Source organism: Parasteatoda tepidariorum, chromosome 3, assembly GCF_043381705.1.
Source record: "Parasteatoda tepidariorum isolate YZ-2023 chromosome 3, CAS_Ptep_4.0, whole genome shotgun sequence".
Lineage (NCBI taxonomy): Eukaryota > Metazoa > Arthropoda > Arachnida > Araneae > Theridiidae > Parasteatoda > Parasteatoda tepidariorum.
The window spans coordinates 93,196,923-93,221,607 of NC_092206.1; the positions used below are offsets into that span (position 1 = coordinate 93,196,923).

At 27.7% G+C, this 24,685-nt stretch overlaps 2 protein-coding genes across 3 annotated transcripts in view; one reads left to right on the forward strand and one right to left on the reverse strand.

Moving 5' to 3' along the window:
• Window positions 1-19,969, reverse strand: part of LOC107436090 (alanine--tRNA ligase, cytoplasmic) — a 55,487-nt gene extending 35,518 nt beyond the window's left edge. For both annotated transcript variants that reach the window (XM_043039297.2, XM_043039296.1), the window contains exons 1-12: window positions 19,654-19,969; window positions 18,776-18,964; window positions 17,062-17,207; window positions 16,016-16,213; window positions 13,974-14,118; window positions 12,498-12,643; window positions 9,021-9,165; window positions 7,630-7,738; window positions 6,897-7,018; window positions 4,669-4,804; window positions 2,402-2,562; window positions 1,400-1,516 (exon numbers count right to left, since the gene is read on the reverse strand). In XM_043039297.2, coding sequence (XP_042895231.1) covers window positions 1,400-1,516; window positions 2,402-2,562; window positions 4,669-4,804; window positions 6,897-7,018; window positions 7,630-7,738; window positions 9,021-9,165; window positions 12,498-12,643; window positions 13,974-14,118; window positions 16,016-16,213; window positions 17,062-17,207; window positions 18,776-18,964; window positions 19,654-19,887 — 1,848 coding nt within the window. In that variant the 5' untranslated portion in view covers window positions 19,888-19,969. The remainder of the gene's footprint in view (window positions 1-1,399; window positions 1,517-2,401; window positions 2,563-4,668; window positions 4,805-6,896; window positions 7,019-7,629; window positions 7,739-9,020; window positions 9,166-12,497; window positions 12,644-13,973; window positions 14,119-16,015; window positions 16,214-17,061; window positions 17,208-18,775; window positions 18,965-19,653) is intronic.
• A 1,318-nt stretch (window positions 19,970-21,287) lies between these two features.
• LOC139425302 (52 kDa repressor of the inhibitor of the protein kinase-like) lies at window positions 21,288-22,202 on the forward strand. The gene has a single exon (XM_071179279.1). It carries the CDS (start codon window positions 21,288-21,290, stop codon window positions 22,200-22,202), a length of 915 nt encoding a protein of 304 aa, XP_071035380.1.
• Window positions 22,203-24,685: the final 2,483 nt, after the last annotated feature.

Here is a 24,685-nt window from a genome sequence, read left to right on the forward strand (position 1 = left end):
ATATATATATTTCGTCGTTGTTATTCACTGGAAGAGCAGTCACATTGGTATTTTCAACTCGAAATACTGCTATATCATTGCCTTTATTCACATACTTGCAAATATATTTGATGCTCTTCTTTTAAGGGCATGCATAAGTATTAGAGTTTAATATGACTTGTTGCAACGTGCGTGAATATTATTTTTGATTTATTATGTTTCTATGTCTAGTTTGGATCCGAATACGATTAAATAAAGATATATTTAAAATATACGTTAAATCTGTCCAAAAAATGAAAAAAAATTAGATACAAACCATTCTCGAATCCTTCTGAAGGTACACAGAAAATTTCATTTAAATCGGTCCATCCGTTTAGAAGGAGTTCAGTGACAAACACACGAACAGGCGAATTATATATATAAAGATAGATTATGATGTATTTTTCTTTTAAAATATTGAATTACTAAAATCAGTTTTTATATTCTTATACATATTTTATATATAATACACNAATCACCACCAACAATTGCTTTCAATATGTCGGTCTAAACACTTTGGCATGCGGCCCTTCATTGGTCAATCTGCTGTGCATGTGGCCCTTCACTGAAAAAGGTTGTGCACCCCTATAATACACATTTTATAAAATTATCAGTTACTGATTTATTTTTTTCTTCTTATTTTTATTTAATTGTTTAAGGTAGAAACTTCTTAAACTTCAAAAATAGTGAAAATGGGGATCACTTATTATTACTTTTATTCAAATTTTGTAATAAGATGTGCTGCTGAAAAAAGGGCTTGAAAAATCAATTAAATATTTCAAGAAAAAAAGGTTTAACAAAGTCAACCTTTCTAATATGGAGTGGAATAAAACAAATTGCGTTTTTAATTCATTTTTTTAAAGAAAAAGAACTTAAAATTTATCATCAAAGTAGTTGAAAAATTTTGTATTTTAACTTAAGACATTATGACAAAGCATGGACACAGCTTTTAAAAATGGTGTTTGTAAATTCCATATCAATTACAATAATTTTCCTTTTTTTTCAATAAGATCGATTTTTTTTCTATTTTAATGTAGATTGTGTTTTTGTCATATCTTTTTTTTTGTTCCAGTTTTTTTAAAATTAGGCTGATTTAATAATATTATTGGCATAATTTACATAATGCATATTTTTTTCCTAGAAAGGGGAAAAAATGGGTTTTAGATAGAAAGAGAGTAAATTGAGACTTTACCTGCATTTTGCAACAATATAATTTGAAAATTATAATAACTTAATAAAGTAATGATAATAACAATATATTTCAACAATAGAAAAAAAAAACAATAGGTCAAACTCATCTTACATTTATCAAACATCTTATCAGGCACCATAGAGAAAAATAACCTAATTATAAATAAGTCATGAATTAAAACTAACATACTTTATCAACTTTCATCTGTATGTTATCCCTTTGATTTATAGAGCCTTTTAATATAGTACCATGATGAAAAGTATATCCTTGAAATGATGAGACATGCTTAACTTCAAGCAGAAAATTCTAAATGAAAGAATAAATAACAGTAAAATGAGCTACAAGACAAATAAGAACTATGTTGAATTTCAAAGAATATTAGTTATATGATATTGACATTTACAGTGTTTCCCGATATATAAGTCAACTTTTCAAACCCCAAAATTTGAAGATAATCAGAACTGTACACCAGTAATAAAGTCAGACATTTGTTGCAGATTTATGGTGTGTTTTAAGAGTTTTCGTTGCATTACTTTTTTCGAAATACTCCTCAATGAATTTTTTTCTTCTTATTCTTAATTTTTCTGAAACTTATTTAAAGCATTGTTTCTAAAAAAAAAAAACTTTATATGTAAAGAAAACAGATTTAGGAAAATGCATATATAGTTACATGTAACATATTAAAAATAGTTTTTGAAAAGGGTAAATTGATACCAACTTGTTCATACCTATCTCATTGTTTATAATTTATGGATATTTCACGTCAACAAATGTTCGACTTTATTACCAGTGAACAAGCCGACCTCTTGACTTTAGCAAATTTTCAGCATTTTAAAAGTCAACTTATACACTGGGATATTAGACACATTAGAGCTCTAATTAGTCAGAATTTCGATCCCAAGATTCTACCCTCACAGATGCAAACGCGAGTTTATAAAAATATAGTGAAACGATTTCGCTGAAGGAAGAAAAAATTAACTATGAGCAGCAGAATAAATTTTTTTTCGTCTGTTTGCTTCTAAATTTTGATTACAAAAGTCCCTCAGTTTAAAAAAATATTTAAACTGTATTTCGACAAAAAAAAAAAGCTAAACTAAATAAATAACAATTAAAACCTATTAAAAGAAATAAAAAGCTTAGGTGATAAAACAAAATGTGTAACCTATTTTCAAACATAAATTACACAGATACCTCATTGGATATAAGCCCAATATCCGAAATCTGGCCACCACCTTCAGAGTAAAAGTTACTTTTATCAGCAACTAATATACATTCATCACCTTCAATTGCAGATGAAACTAATTCACCATTCTTTACAATAGCTGCAACAGATGATGAAATGCCCTCAACACCTGTGAGTAAATAAATATATTTTAATAATTACAATATGGATGATAATGATTTAGATCATGATTTTAACAATTTCTTTACTTATGTTTTTTAAATCTTCTTTTTCTTGGACACTACAGTTTGACTATCTCCCTAGCTGACTAAGTTTCATCCACTTGACAATTTCCTCAGTTTTCTCGTATTTGCTTCAGATTTTTTCAGCATTATTTGATTTAAATCATTAAAATAAAATTTTTTTCAAAGATAAAGAACATTTATCTTGTTTTTCAAGAGATTATGAATAGTGAAAACAAATCATTTTCAAAGTAATAAATCAATTCAAATTTTTTTGCATATTATATATATAGATTTTTTTTATGACAATTAAAAAACAAACGCTACAAATATTTTTGAAATATAATTATTTTTAACTTATATTTAGATAAAATTATACAAGAGATGAAACTTTTAAATGACAGACTAAAAATAACTTTCATACATTTTATTTGTTTGAAATCCGTCTCAGAATGCATTCAAAATGTGTTAGAATTGTAAATTCCATTTGCTTTTTCGGCAGTTACTTTCTGGATTTTCACATAGCATTGCAAATCCTGATACTTCTTAACAGAATATAATTAATACAAACACATTTTAAAATGCATATTTGTAGATCAAATCACTTTTTAGCAGTTTCCATCATAAATTTGTCAATTATCAGTAATTATTACTATGGATTTTTTATAGTGCAAACACTATGGCGTATATATTGAGTAATCACTTTTTGACTGGCTCTATTTATCGTATATCCATGTGGTCTTATAGATCAGTTATTTGGCTGTTATTGCTTTAAATGGGTTTTTAAAAACAATTATCTTAAATAGGATATAATTATGACACAAGTTCCCACATCTTGACTGTAGTTTAAAATTGCTTCGGCTCATATTTTTCTCGTCACAAGATGAAAAAGTTATAAATTTTTTGGTTTTTAGAAGTCTTGAGTTCTGTGGTTATTTTGTATTAACTTCCTCGCCAGTGTACTTTCAGGCTTAAAATTTACTAAGATATAGCATGATATTTTTAAAAATTTCACAAATCATTGTTTTTTTATGTATATAATATTAGTCAAATTGATGCAAAAAACTATATAATAGCATTGTAAAAATTTTATGCATCTTCTTGAAAAGAGACAGTATAATAATAATAATATAAATTCTCTCTACAAAGAGTCTAAATTATGTTTTATAAAAAAAAATTCCATGGCTTTAAAAATCATTCCTTCCTGAATTTTAATCTTTTTTTCTTAAAAAAAAAGAAAAGAAAATTAAGTTTTTTTATAGTTTGTTTGCAATACTTAAGCATTATGACTAACTTAACATATACACGAAGTTATAACTTTCGCAATAGTTGCAAGTTAGCAAATGTGGTAGATTAAGACTGTATAATTTGAAGTTAGTTGACATGACCTCATATTTATTTTTTAAACTGCAATTATAATGTTTTTCTTTGCTTTATAGCTGTTTATAAAAATAGCAATTGTAGAAAGAAAAACAAAAACACAGAATAAAATTTTTTTAAATAGTTTTTAAATTTCAATAACTATTATTATTATTTTAATTAATTTAATGCTCATAAATCTGTATTCAATTATAGAATAAAACTAATATTTAAGAGCGAGAATGTAAAAACGTGTAAACATAAATATTTAGAACAGTTTTATGATAAATGAAAATATTAAAAAATACATATACATATAGTTATAGAAAAATAAAATAAGGTAACTCTTGTATGAGAAAGTTTTATCTTATAGTTATAGATGATTTGTTAATTGTTGATTAAAAATAATTCTTAATAATATCATATTAATATGTACGACTTAACTAGCATAGACTTGCAATAGAGAAAACTGAACACTACAGCTCTGAAATAAACAACCTTTGTTTCAGTGTTCTCTGAGCAAAAAAAAAAACAAACTATTGTGATAAAAGAATCTTCCATTGCTGTAAAATAAAACTACCACTATACTGTCATAAATAAAACTATCATTGTTGTAAATAAACCATCCTTTAGTGTAAACAAAACACCCGTTGTGCAAGCAAAAAGATTTAAATAATTAGAAAGCTAACCCTTACCAAACTCATGTTCACTAGTCAGGTAGTTATATTTAAACGAATCATTTGTGTGCGTAACTCCATATTCTTTTAACAGTTCTGCAATTTTAAAAAACATACTAATTTTTTCTTCTTTCCGCTTTTGATTGTTTTGATGCTGAAATAGAGACAAAAAATGCTTTATAATTTTTTTGGTAAATATAACAAATTTAAAACAGTAATTAAGAAAAATTAAATTAATTTAAAAGAAAAATAATTATGTTACGTTTGGCACAGGGTGTTAATATCAAACCAAAGGTTCGTGATTTAAGACAAAGGGCTCTAAATTTATCTTTAATAAAGTTATTGAGAAAAATACTGTGAAGTCAGTTTTGCTACATGGTGAAATTTCGTTGAAACTCTGCATTCTGCCAAACTATCTAAAATACTGATAGAAATTTTTTTTTATAATTTGATTTGCTTTCTTCTTTTGAATGCAACAAATTTAAGAATATATTTAATAATTAAATTAAACATTTTGACATAAAGACATGCAAATATAATTAAAAATCACAAGTTTTAAAGTATCACATGAAATAAAAATTAAACCATAAATAAATCATAACAAATGAAAGCAATGAGATAATGAGACAGTTAATTAAATTAAGTGTACAAAATTAATAAAATAATCGTACAACCATAGAGAATACAAAGGTTAAATGTTTAAATGGCAGCTAAATCATCGCAGATATCAAATCAGTAAAAATTATTTTTCAGAACACTCAGCTTTTAAATTAATGGTTTATTTTCCATAAATAAGTTATTAAGAATAGCTATTATTTTTTTAAAAAACTAAATATTTTACAAAATTATAAATATCAGGACTCCCACTCAATTTCAGAAGAAAAAAAAATTCCATGACATTTCCAGATATATCAGGTAAATTTCAATGAAAATTCATACCATATTTTACCTATACAATGCATTTTTTTCATCAGAATACATTGATATATTTATTTGTGTAGTCAAATATTAGACTTTGTGAGTAAAGACATATAATAGAATGAGAATGGAAACATAGAAAATTTTCACTAAAAAAAAGAATTTTATAAAATAATTGTAGTTGATGTTAGAGCAATTTAACTTGAATCTCAATAACTGATTACTGCTACTGTCAATTCTAAGACTGGTTATTTTCCAGGTATTTTGTTAAAAAATTGCAAATTTTTCTGCTTTTAGAGTTAAAATAAAATTCCTTGACAAATCCAGGTTTTCCCAGGTCTCCCTGACCTGTGGGAGTCCTGAAATATGTCAACAAATTTTATATACCTAGATACCATACTTAGATATAAATTTAATATATCTAGATAACTACACACCACATGTCAAACCACATTTTTATATACCCAGAATAGTCAGTAATTTTAAAAGCAAGGAAAACAATATATCTATAACAATACAGCTTTAAAAAATGAAAAAAAAAATTTATTAAGAGAGGGAGTAAGATTTTAGCAAAATTGTGCAAATTTAGGAATTGAAATGGCAAGTATAGTAAAGAGTTTAAAAAAATATTCTTTTTATATGCTTAAAAACATTAATTTTATAAACTATAAAGAACATTACTGTTCCTTAAATGTAATTACACTTGAATAAAATGTACAAGGATTCCTAGCCATATCTCTTTTCATGAAGATTTTCTTTTTAATAAAAAATAGGTGATCATTATTTACCTCAAAAATATGGTGATCGTGAATTATCCAGGGTCACCAAACATTTCTAGCTTAAGTTTTAAATTTATTGCTCTTAGATACACTGAGTAACAAAGACCGTGAAACTTTTTGTGCAAAACTCATATTTGTTACTTCCAGGATCAAACTAGGAATTTCAAGTCACATTTAATAAAAAACCCTTAAGAGAATGTATTATTTTTAATTTAATGGAAAGTTAAACAAATCTATTCAGTTTCGAAAAATTATATTTCATTTTTAAAAAAAAATTTTTTTTTTGGTCAAACAGTTTCAATTATCACTTAAATTGTAATCTCATAATCAGAAAGATATATATTCCAGTGTGTTTGTTTACTTTTACTTAACATCTAAACCTACTGAAATAAAAATTTAAAAATAGATAAGCAACTTTTTTTACACTTTACGTTAATTTTTCTTTTAATTTCATTATGTTACTTTTAAAATATCCAATAATAACAAAAATTTTAAAACATCCAATAAAGAATATCTCCAATTTCAATAATAGCAGATAAAAATAAATACCTTTTCATTCAAAACTTTATTATAGTCTTCCCAATCAATAGTTACATTAACTTCACCTGCCAAATCTTGAACTATATTTTCTTCCAAACCATGGACTTTCTGGAGTTCCCATACTCCCTGGCCTAAATTAAATTAAAAGTAAACAATGAAGAAATTTTTTTCTGAGTAAAAATTATAGTACAGCACAAACCAAAAATTAATGTCCATTTTGGGGTGAGCAACTGTCACCCATTGAAGTGCAGCATTTCAATGGTTAATGTGCAAACTTACTCCCTTTAAATAATAAAAACAATGAAAAATAAGCAACTTTTTTTACACTTTACATTCATTTTTCTTTTAAGTTACTTTAGTTAAGTTTAGTTTATTTTTCATCTACATTTGTTATTTTTATAGTACTATCTGAAATATTTAATAAATTTTTACATATTGCAAAAGAAAATAAACAAATAAATAAAATAAGAGTGTAATAAGGTTATTTTATGAAAAATTTCAAAAAGTTAACTATAAAAGTAAGTAATTAGGAAATTTAAAAAGCAGATCAATCAAATTTCTCAATAAAATATAAAATCACGAAAAAAATTAAAACATTATTTTCTTTTCTTTAAAAAAAAAAGGATCTAGCAGGACTTCAAAATAAATGCTGGATAATTACTTACAAGTTAATAGTTTAAATACATATGCAAAATTAATTACAAGTTTAAAGATTTTCTTTCTCAAATAAACTAGTCCTTACCATTCAAAACACTCAAACCACCAGTAGATAGCATTTTATTTCTAGCTTTCCGTCCTTTGTTGATAGTTTGGTGAAACAATCTTTCTTCTTCATTGACAACATATTTGATCTAAAAATAATCATAGAGAAATTTTTTAGCCAAAAATGTAAATAAAACACAGAAATTATTCATGAAATTGGAAACTTTTAAGAACCTAACTTAAAAGTTTTCAAGTTTTATAGATACTTTGTAAAGTACTTAAAAAAAAAAAGATCTTGCACATTTTATATGGGAATTGGATCCAGTCGATTTGGTTCAAATTTTGATATGATGTAGTACAAATCCTCCTGATCAAAAGTTCTCAAGAACCTGAGGTTAAAGAATGAACAGATTTTGAGACACAGAGTTTTTAAAACAATGTTTTGACAGAGATAATGGTTTACCCTCGTCATGAAAGTTCTTAAAATCTGTTCATTTATTTGGAATTGGGCCCATAAGGACTTTCGATCTGAAGAATTTCAACTACAAAATATCAAAATTTTAACCAAATTAACTGTGACCCAATCTCCATATAAAACGTGATGGGTCCTTTCAGCTATATAACATCTCTCATCTATCAGCAGAGTTCTCCCTAGGAAATAAAAAGGGCAGGGCAGTTCCTCTAAGAAAAAGACACTTTGAGTTTTGAAAGGGCATTAACACCTCAAGAATGTATCAAAATGTGTAATATAATGTAATAACTGAATTTTATCCTCAACAATTTTTAAGTTACTTATTAATGCTATTTTATGTGTATGCTTAAAAGTAATTCTTTCTTATTATCGAAATAAGAGAAAAATGATAGTTTATAAAATAATTAAAGGCATGCTAAAAGACAATATCTGTGCACAAATTGTTTTCAAAAAAATAAACTGAAAAAAAAAAGATTAATTGATAAACAACCTGAAAGCTTTTTTCTATAATTTAAACTGAAAATTAACATTTAAAGATGCTTTAAAAAAAGAAAATGGTTTCATTTAAAAAAATTTGAAATTTAATATCACATAAAATTTATTAATATCCTCCCCCGAAAATAGAGATACTTGTAAACATTTACCAATTGAGAAGAATCCTAACAAAGTAGATATTTGTATGAGTAATCAGAATTAAACCTATAAACACAGATAATTTTACCTGGGTGTGATTATTATTTATACAGCGAATTAATTTTTAAAAAAATGGAATATGAATACAGTGTTTTAAAGGGATAGCAGCTAATTTTTACAAAAAGGGCCAAGAGGGTGCATTTATTGAGATCAAAGCACAAGCAAGATGAGCCACCCTTCTAAAAATGCTTATCGAGAACACTGGTGAAGTGTCACGTAATGAAAAACAAGAACATTAGCTTCCAAAAAAATTAAATGCAAATTACCTCCTCAATATGTTTCGTAACTTCTGGAAAAAAGTCTAATGATTCAGCAACATATGGAACTAGAGAGCTCAAAGCTCCAGGTTTGGTTTTCATGACTCTGTTCGCTGAATAAGCAGCTCTTCTGATGATTTTTCTAAGCACATGCCTGAAATATATTATTATAAATGAGATAGAGTACATAAGGACTGTGTTTTAATATTTTGCTAATGGTTAATAATAACAAATAGACCAAACTGACAGGCTTTCCCAGGCTAATTACGATACACAAAGGGTTAAAGCAGAAGTATCACTGTAAAAAGTATCAACCGACCCGTTTGAGGACAAATAGTAAATATCAAATATCCTTTTAGACCTCTTAATCAAATGGTACCTTAAAGATCCTATCAGCATTGAAAATTGATGGGGTGTTTACCACATACATTGGCTACATTAGACAAACCAGATGTAAGCTAAAATAAATTTAGATTAAGGTATAACACAAAACCAGGAAATTTTGCTGCTGCCAAGTGACCAGCAGTAGCATTTTCAACAGTGACTGCCTTTTACAACAAGATGCCACTTTCTAAAGTGAAAAGATATTTTGAGAAAAAAGCATGAAATAAAACAATTTTCTTATAATAATAATTTTCTCAATAATTCCATATTTATTAAAATAATTATAAAATGCATGTGTAGCATAAAATGCATGTTTGACAAAAAAAAAAAAAAAAAAAANAAACAAAAAAAAAAAAAAAAAAAATAGAAGGTGATAGAAGGTAATAGAAGGTGGCAATTGGCAGAAAATTTTTGAAATATCATTTATTATAAAGTTGCCTTGTGGCTAGTAACAACTGTTAATTTTGCCCTACAGATAAAAGGACCACATATGTGTTTATCATTGAAAATTTGATAAAACATCGATTCACACAAACTGCTAGAATCTTTGGCACAAATTTAATTTCTACAATTCCAAAATTCATTTCACCTTTGTCATATCAGTTCATCTTGATGAGCTGGAATCTTTTTTTATTCATATGAGTGCCAATTACTTAATTAAAGACACACAATCTCACTTCCTCTTTTTAGTTATTCAAAATGCAAGCTTCTCAGCTCTCACCACTTCAGCGGTTCTTCTAGTCTGGTTGCTCACCTTTACTTAATTACTATTTCATCAGCAATTTTGCAATTTCTTTTTTAAATCAGTTTTATTTTCCTCATACAAGTCTGATGAGTAGGAGAAGGCATCAATTTTCAAAAGCCCAAAAGATGTTTTACATGCATTTATTATTTTTTAAAAAATGGATGAGGTCCCACTTGAAACTACTGTAGTTACTGTAACTCAATTACTCACTGATTGCTTGAGTCTAATGTTAAAAAAAGGTTAAGATTTTAAAAGAGAAATAAAAGAAACAGAAAATTTTTAATTCAAAGAATTAGAAAAGAACTTTCAAGCAGACAAGAAATAATACATAAGAAAAATTAATATTTATATGAAGTTATATCAATTAAAAAAAATTTTATTTTATATCTGAGAATTTATCTTTCTATTCTAAACTGGTGTCATAGTAAAAATGTTATTTTTTTTAACGATAAGGTGAATAAAAAATGGAGTATTTATTCAATTTAAAGTGGAAGAATTCAAGGATACTGTTTAAAATTCTTTTGCAAAAAAGTTATTGCTAAAAAGATTAAAAAGAATTGTTAAGATTAAAAATAAATATTTAAAAAATTATCATGTTTTTTTTTAAAAAAAATCTTTATTTTTTTTTTTTATAAAATCTTTATAATCAATTACTAATTCTCAATTTTTGAATATTTTTTAAGAGCCAAAGCAGGCACTGATGGAACAGCTTTTCAAATATTAATTTCAAGACTTTAATATTTTTAAAAAAACTTGGTTTTTTGATACTTTGCCCCATTTTATAACTACATAAAAAGATTCAGAATTATGAATATCTGTTAAAAAATTTTTTAACAGCTATAGCCTATTATTTGATAAAAAAAAAAGTTATTTCATGAAGTCAGAGTCTTTGGAAAAGAGCCTTAAAAAATGCAGTTATATTATATCAGGGTTTGTGATTTTTTTTACTTTAAATTTTTTTTTTAAAATTTGTATTCAAATACACTGTAAGAACTTTGATTTATGACTAAAAAAACTTTAGAAATGTTCAATAAAAATTAAATTAATATTAAAACTATGTTATAAGAATATTTCAGAAGCTCTAACTACATAAAACAATTTTTCATTATAATACAGAGCTTTGAATGCATAGCAACCATTTTGAAACAAATGCATGATTGAAATTTAAAGACTAGATGAAATAGAGAATTTAAAGAATGCTTTGACTACCATAAAACAAAGTTTCAATTACCAAACCATAATTTTAATTTAAAATTGCATTCATAAATGTAGTCATTCATCAAAAAAAAATATTTAATCTGTATATTTTTATATTAAAATATTCATTTTTAATCCTATACCAAAATAAATAAGTTAAGCTTAAAAATTTTAAAAAAATCTATGTAATCATTGAAATTTTTTTCCACAAAATTTCTTTATAGAAAATCTGATAATGTCAAAGANAAATAAAAAAAGTATCCATAATTTAAAACACTGTTTTTTAACTTTTTAAATCAATATATATACATTAAAAAATCAATTGATTTAAATCAATGATTTTTTAAAAAAAAATCATTTGATATAAATCAAGGAGATTTAAATCAACAAACCCTGTATTATACAGATTAATTTTGAAGAAAAGAATTATTCAGCACTTTTTATTTGATTGGTATGATAATTAATTTATTTTGACTTGTTTATTTTACCCAAATGAACAACAAACTCCACACTCATTGGCACTTAATCAAAATACAAGCAACTCTTGATTTAAAAAATATCATACAAGAGTTTGGAGACACAATTTGCTGACCATTAGCTAACCAGTTAAGTTTAAAAATATAATGAATTTTTTATGCAATACAATTTGATAAATACTATAACCTAATAATAAAAAATATTTGAACAAAAGAATAAAAGCTATAATTGAATCTTCTTGGCATTAAAAGTTGGTGCGAAAATGTAAATCTTTACTTTGCTTCGTAAAATTCACCCTTACTATTTCACTAATTTTATCTAGCTAAAAGGGCCAACATGAGTTTTTTTTCTGTTAAAAAAAAACAAAACAATTATTATTGTTTTTTTAAAACAAACTGTAAAAGGAACTTTTTTTATACCCTTTACGTCTATTGAATAGAAAGTAAAATAAACTGCCTAGCAAATTTAAAAGAAGGAAAATAATTCATTTCAATTTTGCTAAGAGCTAAAAAATAGCAATGAAAAGGTATTTTGTTTAGTTTAGGATAAGAAGATTTAGGATAGTTAGATTTAATATAATTAGATTTAGGATAATTAAAGAAAAAACTAAAATATACAGCAAGAATAAAATATACCTGAAAAATTGACAGTTGATTGAACATTGTCAGGTGAAATAAACTTACCCAGCATCAAAACTGTCAGGAAACATGCCATCAGCAATAGCAATGCTAAACATCCTCGAATGATCAGCAAGAATACGATAAGCCGTGTCGATACCATCACAATCTGAATTTCCAGTTTTACCAAGGTAGGGACGAACTTTAAAATTCTAGATTTTTTTTTAAAAAAAAAAGGAACACTACAATGATAAAAACTGATTGCATTTTTAAAATAAAAATAACTATTGATAATAAGATAATTAATAATAGACAAATTATTGAAAAATAATTTTTACCATTAGACACCCTTGAAACTGAGAAAAATGTTAGACTGTGTTGTAATTTACAGGAAATGCATGGTTAAGAAAAAAAGTATTTAAGTATAAGTTGGTCAAAAAGATACTTCATTCCAATATAAAGGAAAGAATTCTTTTATTCCTTTCCATTAAATAAATAGAATTCTCTTTTACAAATAAAAAAAAAACCTAAATTTACTATTTAAAGAAAGGGGATAAAAAAAATTTACAAAAATTAATGAGGTTTACTAAAAATCACAAATAAAATCAAGTTTCAAGTATTAAAAGTCAAAAACAATATGTGAAGCAATCATGCCAAAAAATATATATATACAAATCTGATATACGGGAAACAGAACTTAATTTAAACATAAGTTTTTTAATTAGAAACATAAAAATCACAATAACTTTCAACACTATACTAAAATAAGTAAAAAAGGAGAGAAAAAAACAATCACTATACAGGGTTCCCAATCCTTATTTACTAATGGTAATAAGACATTATTAAGACTTTTTTTTAAAGCTAATTTATAACTTTTTGAAAGCAAGTGTTACCTTCTTGGAAGACACAATGACAGCAATTTTCTCTCTCAAAAAAATATAAAACATAAAGCTATTTTTATTTTTACTTTTAAATTACATAATTCGAAACGGAACAATCTCATCAGCATTAGTTTGGATTGAATTTTTTAAAGTAATCAGCATTAGCTGTTACTGCTCAGTCTGGAATTTATTAAATTGTCGTAAAAAGTCCCCACATTCAATTTCTTTTACAACATTTTCTGATACAAGACTATACAACTTTGGACTTTCTAAGGCCATCACTTTAGCGGGAAAAGGATAGATTAAAAGACCCACTGCTGGCAATTTTAATAAGCTTTTGCACCTCTGCAAAAGGCGCCTCTTCGCGAAGACAACTAAATTTATTAGTAAAAGACTACTCTTATTAACATTTGTTATATTTTGCTATTTTATTTATTTTAAATTCATGTTAAAAAAAGTTTCGTTTTCTTTGCCACTCCCTGTAATGTTTGAATATCAATTACTGATTCAAGCTGTGCACACTTTGTGGGATTATTTTAGGATAAGGATCCTAAAAATATATTTTAAGGGTGGTGATTAAGGAAAAGCCTTTATTCGCTAGCCTATTATACATTGTTAAGTTAACATTAACCATTGAGCAATATTAGGCAAAACTACTTACACTTTGAATTGCTTTGAAAATTGGAATAAATATATCTGTGTCATAGTTAGAGCGGACTCCTTGCAGTACTGCTGTTAACCTCTCGAATCCCATACCAGTGTCAATGTTTAAAGAAGGGATTGTTCTCAAAACATTATCTTGTTCTCTATAAACACATAAAGTTATTTCATTTAAAAAATTATATTAATAATAAAGAATAGTCAAAAATTGTAAATAATTTGAAAACATTTTGCAAAGCTATTTGATACTTATCAGTTATAAGCAACATTTATTAGTGACTGCTTTTAAGAGTTTTCACCAACATGGCTATTAGTTTCTATAACCACTAAGTGTCAAATTTTAATACTGCAATACATTGTCAAACAATATCAATATTTAACAATATGGTACAATACTTTTCCAGTAGAACTAATTTATATTATTGCAAATTTAAATAATTTATTTAAGTGCAAATTTTCATTACCCAATTAAAATTTATCAATGCTCACAAGAATATCATATTCAATAATTATTGTTTTGTATAATATAACTTATATTATCTTTTCATAATGTTATTTTATTGATAATGATTGTGATATTGTTGTGTTTGATTATAAATTTATCAAAAACTATCTCAATGTAAACTATGCATTGTTATCATTAACCATTGTGACATTGTAATAATGACAAAAACTACAAGTATTATGGGGAGTCTGTTACCGCTGTAAATCGGAATCTGGTGTTTGCTACTACATGTTTGCGAACTTGGTTTCATGGTCCCTATAATGGATTAAAAGATAGAAAAAATTTATCTCAGTTTCAAATTAATAGAATGAAACTTGTATAATATAGATTTTTTTTAATTCGTTAATTAATAATTTCATTTAAATGGCCTCTTCATTTTTGCATGTAATAAACTGTGGATAGTTGATTTGATTGAGCTCAACTTTGAACATATGAAGAACTATCCAAAAGTTAACGATCAAAATTTTATGCCAAGAAACCATCTTTAAGTTTATTTATAGAAAAATAGATAAATTTAATTGCAAAAAAGTTTAAATCTGCAAAAAGGTAGCTGAATAAAAGGAATTATTTCCTACTTTGAAAACATATTACACAACATAATAAAATTCTCAACATTAATGATGTTAAAATAATTTGCAATGAAAAATAAAATAATTATTATTATTATACATAATTATCCACTACAGCATATAAACAATTTAAACAGTTATATAAAAGGTTCAGCAAAGAAATTGAGTTGCTTTAATAAAAATTTGAAAAACATTTTATGGCAATTGTACATGCCTTTGTTTTTAGTTCACTACTACAGATCAATATTTTAGGCCCAAAACTTGGATGTTAGAAGGTATGAATACATATATAATTGATTTCATACCTAATAATCGCTTTTTTCATATCATGTATGATACATATGCCTGTTGTTCATTTCATTCATACAGTAAAATCTCAATATAACGAGAAGTACATTACAACAAATTTCCAAGTCGCTGAAAAAATCTTATTGTTTAAAGATACAAAGTATGTTTATAATGAATCAAAGATGACTAGTCTTCCATTATTCACACGGAAAGTTTTTTTATTTAGGAAAATATGTTTAAGTGAGCAGTATTAAATTGAAACAGTTTAATTGGAAAACATCTTTATTTACTTCTGGCATGAATGCCAAAATAGAAATATCGCTTTCTTCTTACAATTTTAACCTCTTAATTTTACAAAACAGTGAATAGATTAGCATTGGCTTGTAATCTTTTTGCAACTAAATAAAAGTTCTATTTTTTTAAAAATCTTATGGTGCAATTCAAAGGAATGCGCCTTTTCTTAATGTATCTATGTTTCCTTAACAATGTATACCCCTTTGTTCCCATTCTGAGCCATATATGTGCCTTTGTTTATAATGACAATTTTCTCAGCTAATATGTATTCTGATTATAATGGACTTTTACTATAGTTTATTTTATTAAAAATACTTTTCTAAAAAAAATTTAAAAAAAAAAAACTCTGAAAAAGTAAAAAACTGCAGAACAAAAATATTGCAATACCTATTATATTGAATGAAAACGATGTTCCATATTTCCATTACATCCGGATTATCATTGTTAATTTTCTGGGAAACTTCTTGGAAACCAGTCCCAGTGAAATCATAATGGATTTCTGTACAAGGACCACATGGACCTTTATCTCCCATTTCCCAAAAGTTGTCCTTAGCTCCAAATGGAAGAATATGTCTTGGGTCCACACTGAAATAATAATAAAAAAGAAATGAGTTGCAAGTCACAGAATTTAAAAACAGAAAAAATTAAAAATGAAATGAACTAAAATAAACAGGCATCATTTTGTAATTTAAATTTAAGGCACTTAAAATCAATAGTTTAACTTCTGACAATCATTTATAACTGTATTCCATTAAACTTTTGAAACTATGTGTTTTTAAACTCTTATTAATACATTATTAAAACACCTATTAATACATTTTAATAAAATAAATAATTTTTTAAATTTGAATGAGAGAGTGAGAATCACACTTAGACAATTTGCTTATTCAGTTTCTATTTACAAATTGATGAACTGTTTCTACCCAAATAATAATGTCATTGACATGAAACATTCCGCATTGCTTTATGAGTGAGGGTATAATATGAATTACGAGTATCAAACTTTTATGCTAAATCTCCTAATATGGGTTCTAAAGACCCAAAGATTTCAAAGTTTATCAGAATTGGTGTATATAATAAATGAGTTGCAAAAGAAAATATTAAATGTCGAAAAAAAAAAAACTGGATAAAAAAATTAAATTAACATGCAAATGATATTATTTAGTTTTCATTAAAAAGCAGAGTTAGCCAATAAAACAAAAAAACAATAATTATAAAATAACTAACTCAATTAAAATGGCGATGAGAATTTTAAGATATTATTCACAAGTTTATGTGCATGTTTTCATTATTTTATATAGCAAAAAGTACCATCTTTAAATTATTAAATTCAGTAAAAGTACTAAAAGAATCATGTCAACATAGTAAAAAGAATGTCTCAGATATAAGCACCATTAATTTAAAATAGATCACAACAGTAAATGCTGTCTTACCCAATTTCCAACCAAACATTTTTACATTCCTCGTCTGGGAGTACACCAAGAACTGGATCACCTCCAAAGTAAGTAACATAGAGATTTTCAGGATTTAAGCCATAAATACTTGTTAAAAGATGCCATGCCATTCTACAAGCTTCCAGCTATGAAAGAACAAAAAAATTAAAGTATGAATTTTGAAACTTTATGACAGATTCCTAATAGTGTTTCAAAAGTTGAACTTTTTACGTCGTCTAATGCAAAGAAATCATGTATTAAGTTGGCAAAAAAAAAATTTTCTTTTTTGTTTCATTAGAGTGAAAAAAACTTAATACTTAACCAATATCTTCTGTTCACTGATTTTGTGCCCTTCTTTCACAATTCCACGCACTTAGAACTTCATGTCCTTATCAAAAATAAATTCAATCAAGAGAGATAATAGGTCAACCATTTTACTGAAATTTTTTCCATTTAAAAAGTTCTATGAATTTTGAAATTAATAATAATTTAATGATGCAAGATCAGAGCTATATGAGGGACAGCAAATTGCATAGGAATGGTGTTCTGCATCTTTGGTATTTCAAAACAAATTACTGGAGATTGGTTAGAAAATAATTTTGTATCCCCCATCTTGACCTCGAATTGCAACTAGTTGAGATCATTTCTGATAAGCACAGAAATTCTCAGAGCGTAGGATCATGAAGTTGCCAGAAGGATGGCAAAAGGTCATTGGACAGAATGGAGAAGTCCGATTTATTTAAGTTTCTTTTCTTGCATAGAAAAAATTGAGTTTTAAACTAAACTCAGTGGCATGACAGCCCATAGAGAGCCAAGGTCTACTGTGCCAATCTCAGTTTCCTTGACCTCTGGCTATTGAGCTTTATATTACACTAAAAAATCAAAATTACTTTCTTCTAAACCCAATACAATAATATTCTGTACCATTTCCTTCTTTCAACAATGGTTATTGCTGTAGGAAAACAGCAAGTTTGCAAAACAATATACATAAAAGTATGCATACATGTTCAGTTACACTTTAAAAAAAAAAAAATTAATTATCGATCACGCGCAATACAATTTTTGACCTTTTGGCAGAACTCATTAATAAAAAAAGCATGCATTTAGCAGTACTTGCACTAAAAGTTATTTTCATTATGACAACATTTCCCATAGGGTTATATAGAAACAAGTTTCACAGAGAAAAAAATTTTCGTAAAAAAATAAAGGTCTGATAGAATAAATTTAGAACAAAGTTCAAATTCTTAGAATAATGATCGAATTTGTCCTTACATTCATGCACTAAAAATTTAAAGTCTTACATGGAGAAACTTTATTTACGGTGAACATGTGAGTGCAGAGAAATGTGTTTTGAAAAGGGTTTCGTGGCTCGGGGAGGTGTTCTGCTGTTCGCACCGGTTTTGATCAATACTGGTAAATAGGAAAGCTAGACAACAAGGACCAATATTGAAAATAATGAAAGATCAAGGAATAAAAGTGAAATGGATTTTATTTAAAATGGCAGAAAACGAATTTTTTTTACAAAATTCACGAGATTTGCCATTTTGAAATTGATTAATAGAGTGCAAAAACTTCTTGCGTTAATTATCTTTAATGCGAGAAAAGAACAAAAAATTGCGAGATTCTCGCGTTCTCGAGCTGTATTGAAAACACTGCATAATGTGTCACATTTCAGTCAGAAACAGCATTGAGATATACATAAAGAAAATCTTACTTTAGAATAATCACCAAATGACCAATTGCCAAGCATTTCAAAGAATGTATGATGGTATAAATCTATGCCGACATCTTTTAAATCATTGTGTTTTCCACTCAACCTGACACACTTTTGACTGTTAGCAGCTTTTTTCAATCCGTAGAACGGGTGGCCAGGATATGTCTTGTTCAGCAACACAGATCTAAACTAAATGAGACAAAGAAACAAAAGTTTGATGGTCCTTAAACATTTTTTTCTTCAATTTTTAAACTTTTCTACAAAGAAAATTGATACAAAAAAGTATGTACAAAAAAATAAATTATGCTAATGATAATTCAGGTATGAATCAAAACAAGAAAAATAATCACGGTCAAAGAAAACATTGCCACTTTTCAAACTTCATAAGAATTTACAAATTATGATAACTGTTCATTATTGTTTTTATAACCTATTGTCAGAGATAGTACTGTGCAATATTAGGCTTTTTAATATAGCATTATCTCATAAGAAATAATAATATTTTACATTATATCGCAATATTTTCAATACATCTTATAAATTTACATATTATTTAAATTGCACAATGCTTTCTTGCCAAAATGGAGGAAAAAAATGATTCTTCTCCTAAAACACTTTTAATAATCAAAATTTTAAAAATAAGGTGCAATTATGAAAGATTAACAATATATATAAATTGAGAGAGAAATTATCAAATAAATAGAATTGAATGCATATCAATTCTAATTTTTGTTATCAATTCTATTACTACTACTTTATTAACACAGTAAATCAAGCTGTCTAATGATAAGTTTGAAACTGTTTTTGGCTAATTAGGATGAAATATTTTTCTACTTATTTAACTTCAAAAAAAAAAAAAAAATACAAAAAATTCTTACCTGGTTCATTCCAGCGTTAACAAACAATAAAGAGGGATCATTGTTTAAAAATACTGGACTGGAAGCAACAAACTTGTGATTATTTTCTTTAATAAAATAATCTAAGAATAAACCTCTGATAGCTTTAGAAGACAGTTTTTCTGAATTGCATTTCTCTCCTTTGATTTGAAATGTTGAAGATCGGCGGGCAAAAAATTTGCAATAATGAGTTCGTGTAGCATTGAAAACATTCATATCAATAAATATTAACGAACATTAAGCAAGAAGATTATTTAAAAAACAAAATACTTTTGAATGAACATGTCTTTTTAATAAAGGTAGTGTATAGCGTGAGGATGCCTGTGAATCCTCAGGAAACAGGATGATCCCTCAAGGCATGTTTTCAAGCATGCGCAGTATACTAATCATAATGAGTAACGCCTCGTCCCTGTCCTTCCTAGTCAGATGACTACGCGATAGAAAATGGCGAGAAATGGCATTTCAAAAATATGACTACTTCAAATTTATCCAAAACTAATCAAGGATTACATAAAGGGTATGTGACTATACTTTATTCAAAATATTTATTATCTGCCTTTTCACTAGAAATTTATACCTCCTTAAGAGTTGAATGATCATTTCTTTAAAATATTTGACTAACGAAAATCTTTATTTGATGTCAAAATGTGCAATGACTGGTGGATTACCAGAGGAAACCCGAATAGAGAATGATTTTTAAATTTAAATATGTTTATGCAATCCTTTGTAATAGTATTTAACGAGCATTTANACTGAAAAGAGGAGGAGAGGGAAGGGAGAAGGGCCAAAGGCATGAAACCAGGCTTTCTCCAGATGGCGTATTCGAGCGTTGCGATCGCCAATAATAAAGTTGTGGTTGTAGTTCATGTTCGCCGCACTAGGGTTCCGCAGTGGACTGATCGTTCAGACACGATTCCCAGCAGATCACCGATGTCAAGCATCACTGGCTGCGGTCAGTATGTGAGTGGGTGACCACTTGGATTAGTCTGAGTAAGGACCGAGGGAGTGCGGTACTGATCCTCGTTAAACTGTTCTACCGTAAAGGAAGGACGCCGCAGAATAATATAAAAGGGGTGCAACCCTCTAACAAACTAAACCCCCCGCCAAAAAAAAAGAAAAAATATTCTGTTATTACATTTTTTTTTGTTATTACATATACTTTCATCAGTGAATTTTTTTCAAGATACTTTTCTTCATTGTTAACAAGATATTTAAAAAAAAAAGCTAACCATTTATTANACTTGCAAATTTTGCCACGAGAAACTGTATTGATAGCGCTGGCATAGCTACTGACTTTGAAACACAAATAATTACAAACAGTAGTTTCGTATACTGACGTGTTTGCGCACGCTTAACTTTGGTATTTATTGTGTTGATGAAGTTTTACAGTTGTGAGACGTCAGTTTGTGTTATACACCTTTGTTAAACTAAATAACTAATGAAAATATAATGGAGCAGAGCAGTTATCCATCGGTGTCCGGTATGTACATTTTGATGAGAGTAACAAAAAGACGACAATGAGTGAAGAATTCCTCGGCTTTACCCCACTAGAAGAATTGAACGCTCAGTTTATTTAAAAAATAATCATTCCATTTTTGAATTATTGCAATTTGGATATGACACGATTTGTGGGTCAAGGATATGACGGTTTTGCGGCAATGGCTGGTCAAGAAGGTGGAGTTCAAAAATTGATTCGAGACAAATATCCTAAAGCTATGTTTTTTAATTGTGCCAATCATGCATTGAATCTCGTGATCAACGACTTAAACCGCGCTAAAGAAGTACAGAATACTATAGGGACAACGAAGGAAATTATTAGCTTTTTCAGAGAAAGTACCTTGCAACGAAAAGAAATTCATAACATCCCTTTACTCTGTGAAACACGCTGGTCAGAAAAGTACAAGAGTACCAGACGATTTTCCGATAAGTTTGTTATAATTATAAAAGCTTTTAGAGGGCCTTACAGAAAAAGCTGCAAACAAAAACACCAAAGTGAATTAACAGCTGCTACAACGCCAACATACATTGCATCACTTTTTGTTATTGCTATTTATTTTGTCAAACTTGAACCTGTGTGCAATCAGTTGCAAAAAGTAAACACAGGTTTAAAGGAAGTAACTGATTATGTAGTCAAATTGATAGATGTGCTGCAAATTCATCGAAACAATGCTTCTGAGGAGTTTACCGCAATTTTCACGAACGCAGAACACATTTGCGAAGAATTAGGCATTGAAATGAATCGACCTCGAGTGGCATCTGGACAAGTTCATAGATCGAATGTGCCTTCTGAAAACGCAGGTGAGTTTTTCAGGAGGTCAATCGTTATTCCTTATTTGAACTCCATCATATCTTCGTTGAAAGACAGTTTTTCTTCAACACAAAGAAAAGAATTTTCACTCTTACAGCTTCACCCCAATGCGATGAACAAACTGGACAAAGCGTCATATCTTGAAGTTTTAGAAGATATATATACTATGTATAAAGATCTGCTCTTACCGAATTTCATCACTGAAGCTACAACGCGGTTGTGAAATGTGGAGGAATAGAGAAAATTCTTATGAATACATCGATTTAGTTATTGATTTCACACCGTTTTATTCAGCTGTAGCGGAGGCAATCAAAATTGGCCTAACTCTTCCAGCAAAACTGTTTTTCTGCAAAACAAAATTGTGGTTATGTATCTCTTTAATTGTTTTAAAAAAGCCAGGGGAGTGCAAGTGCACCCCCCTACAGGCGCCCTTGCCATAAAGTGCTCAACTTCGCTTGCAGGTCGTCGGGCTACCGATAACAATCTAATGTCTGCAAGATTATATGCCAACCTGCATCAAGTGCTAAATAGCTAGTCTTTACAGCAATAGTATGATAAGCTATATACAAGCATCGTATACTTATTTGTTGTTTAATCTTTTCCCAAATAGAGAAATAGACACATTAACGCTGAGAATATTATATGCTTTTTTAACAGGCTATGAAGACATTTTTGGTAGGAACAGCCAACATGATGCGCAATCATTTAATTACTACTAATATAAGAGCTAATGTAATATTCAATAACATTACATAATACTATATTCAATAATATTATTCAGAATCTCTATATATATATATTTCTCTTACACGGCGACAAAAAAAAGCCTCATTGCAACTCCCCGAATGGCAACGCTAGAAAATCGACCAATGATTGCCGCTAAAAATGTCACATGCCAAATCTAGCTGAAATGGCTCAACATATAGCACTTTTAAAGACGGAAACTGAAATAACCAGATCTCTATTNAATTATATATTTAACATATTCAATTTTTAAGTAGCTAATGTTTTCAATTAACTGTTATTTCAATTCTAATTAAGTGGGGGAGACTGTTGGGATCTTCCATGTAATTCCACTGGCGCTAGTATCGCGGTTGTGATGTAACTGCAACTGTGTTTACATTGTATGTTTCAGTTTCGATTTCCAGTATGTTCTATTGTTGATGTGTTCTATGTAAGTATTGTGAATAAAGTTATTGTTATGTTATAAGTTATAAATATGAGTGCTATCATTGTCAATCATCCTAAATACATATCCCATGCCTTATAATAAACGGTCACAACAATTAAATACTAGTCTATCTAGCATTTTGACTTTTAAAATTGTCCTCTATTTCACTACTTAACGACTGGGATCACTCTTTTAGAGAAGGAACACCTCATATTATTAATTTTTTATTTGTGAAAGAAAGCAATGAATTAAAATATCCTTTTTCGCTAATACAATTTTATGCCAGAAAACACAAGAAAGTAAATTATTTTACACATTAGGGAGTAGGGAGAACTGCAGACTCTTTATCGCCTATATTTCCGGCTTACTATATCCTGTGTATTTTGAGACCATTTGGTTCAACGTGTTCTTCACTGCGTTGACAGTTATTACAGTGAAAAATAGAAATATAGTAATTATATTGACATGTAATTATATGTAGTTATATAATAATAATAAACATAAACGATGAATAAAATAGTAAACAAGTGGTTTAAGAGGTAAAAAAAACTTGAGATTAGAATAAAAATCGTTATAAAACACTTATTACTTTATCAATATTATACAAAATTCCAAATTTAAATAGAAATGATATTTTGCAAAATCCATTTTGCCTCGTACTTGAACTAAATACTAACTCTATTGTATGCTTGAAGAAAAAAAAACGAATAAGTCAAAAGAAGCCAAATCTGAACAGCCAAAAGAGCGAGTTTTTTCTAAATATTGCAACCATGTTGCGTTTTTTTAAAACAATCTCTCTATAAATATATAAAACAATTTTTCACTTCAAACAAATCAGAATTACTTAATATCATTAATATCTTATGAAATGAAGCAGATTTGAACTCAGAAATTATATTATTTATTTTATTGGAAACAAAATTATTTGTTTGAAAATATCGGCTCTAACAATAAGCTGCAGTATAAGAACCTGGTAGGAAAAAACCACACGGATGAAACATTTTAGTTTTTTTTTAAAAAAAAGTATAAAAATAACAGCTGAGCTTTATGTAACGATGAACTAAACACAGTCTTTAATTTATTTTTAGAATCTTAGTACCGTAGATGAAACAAATTTCGATTCCATGGCAAAATGGATTAAGTAAAAATATATGTCTTAAAACACTTTTATTTAAAAACTTTGACAAATTAATATACATTCAAACTACAAAAAACCTTTTTTTTTTTTTGTTTTTCTGAAAAATTTTTTTTCAGTGTGGGGAGAGTCATCTCGATTATGTCAACCTTCATCTATAAAAAGGTGCCCCACCATAGAATCAAGTTAACATGTTTTATATACTTGTGAATTAGATTTTTGTACTGGTAGATACACTACAGTACTCCCCTACCAGAATTATATCTGTGATAGAATACGATGAATGGATACAACTAGTTGATTCCTTGCTGTTCTGTGAGAAGCCGGGAGAACTGTATTAAGATCATCGGACTTTTTAAAATGCTAATCGGGAGAGCTGTATAAAATTCATGATCGTGGT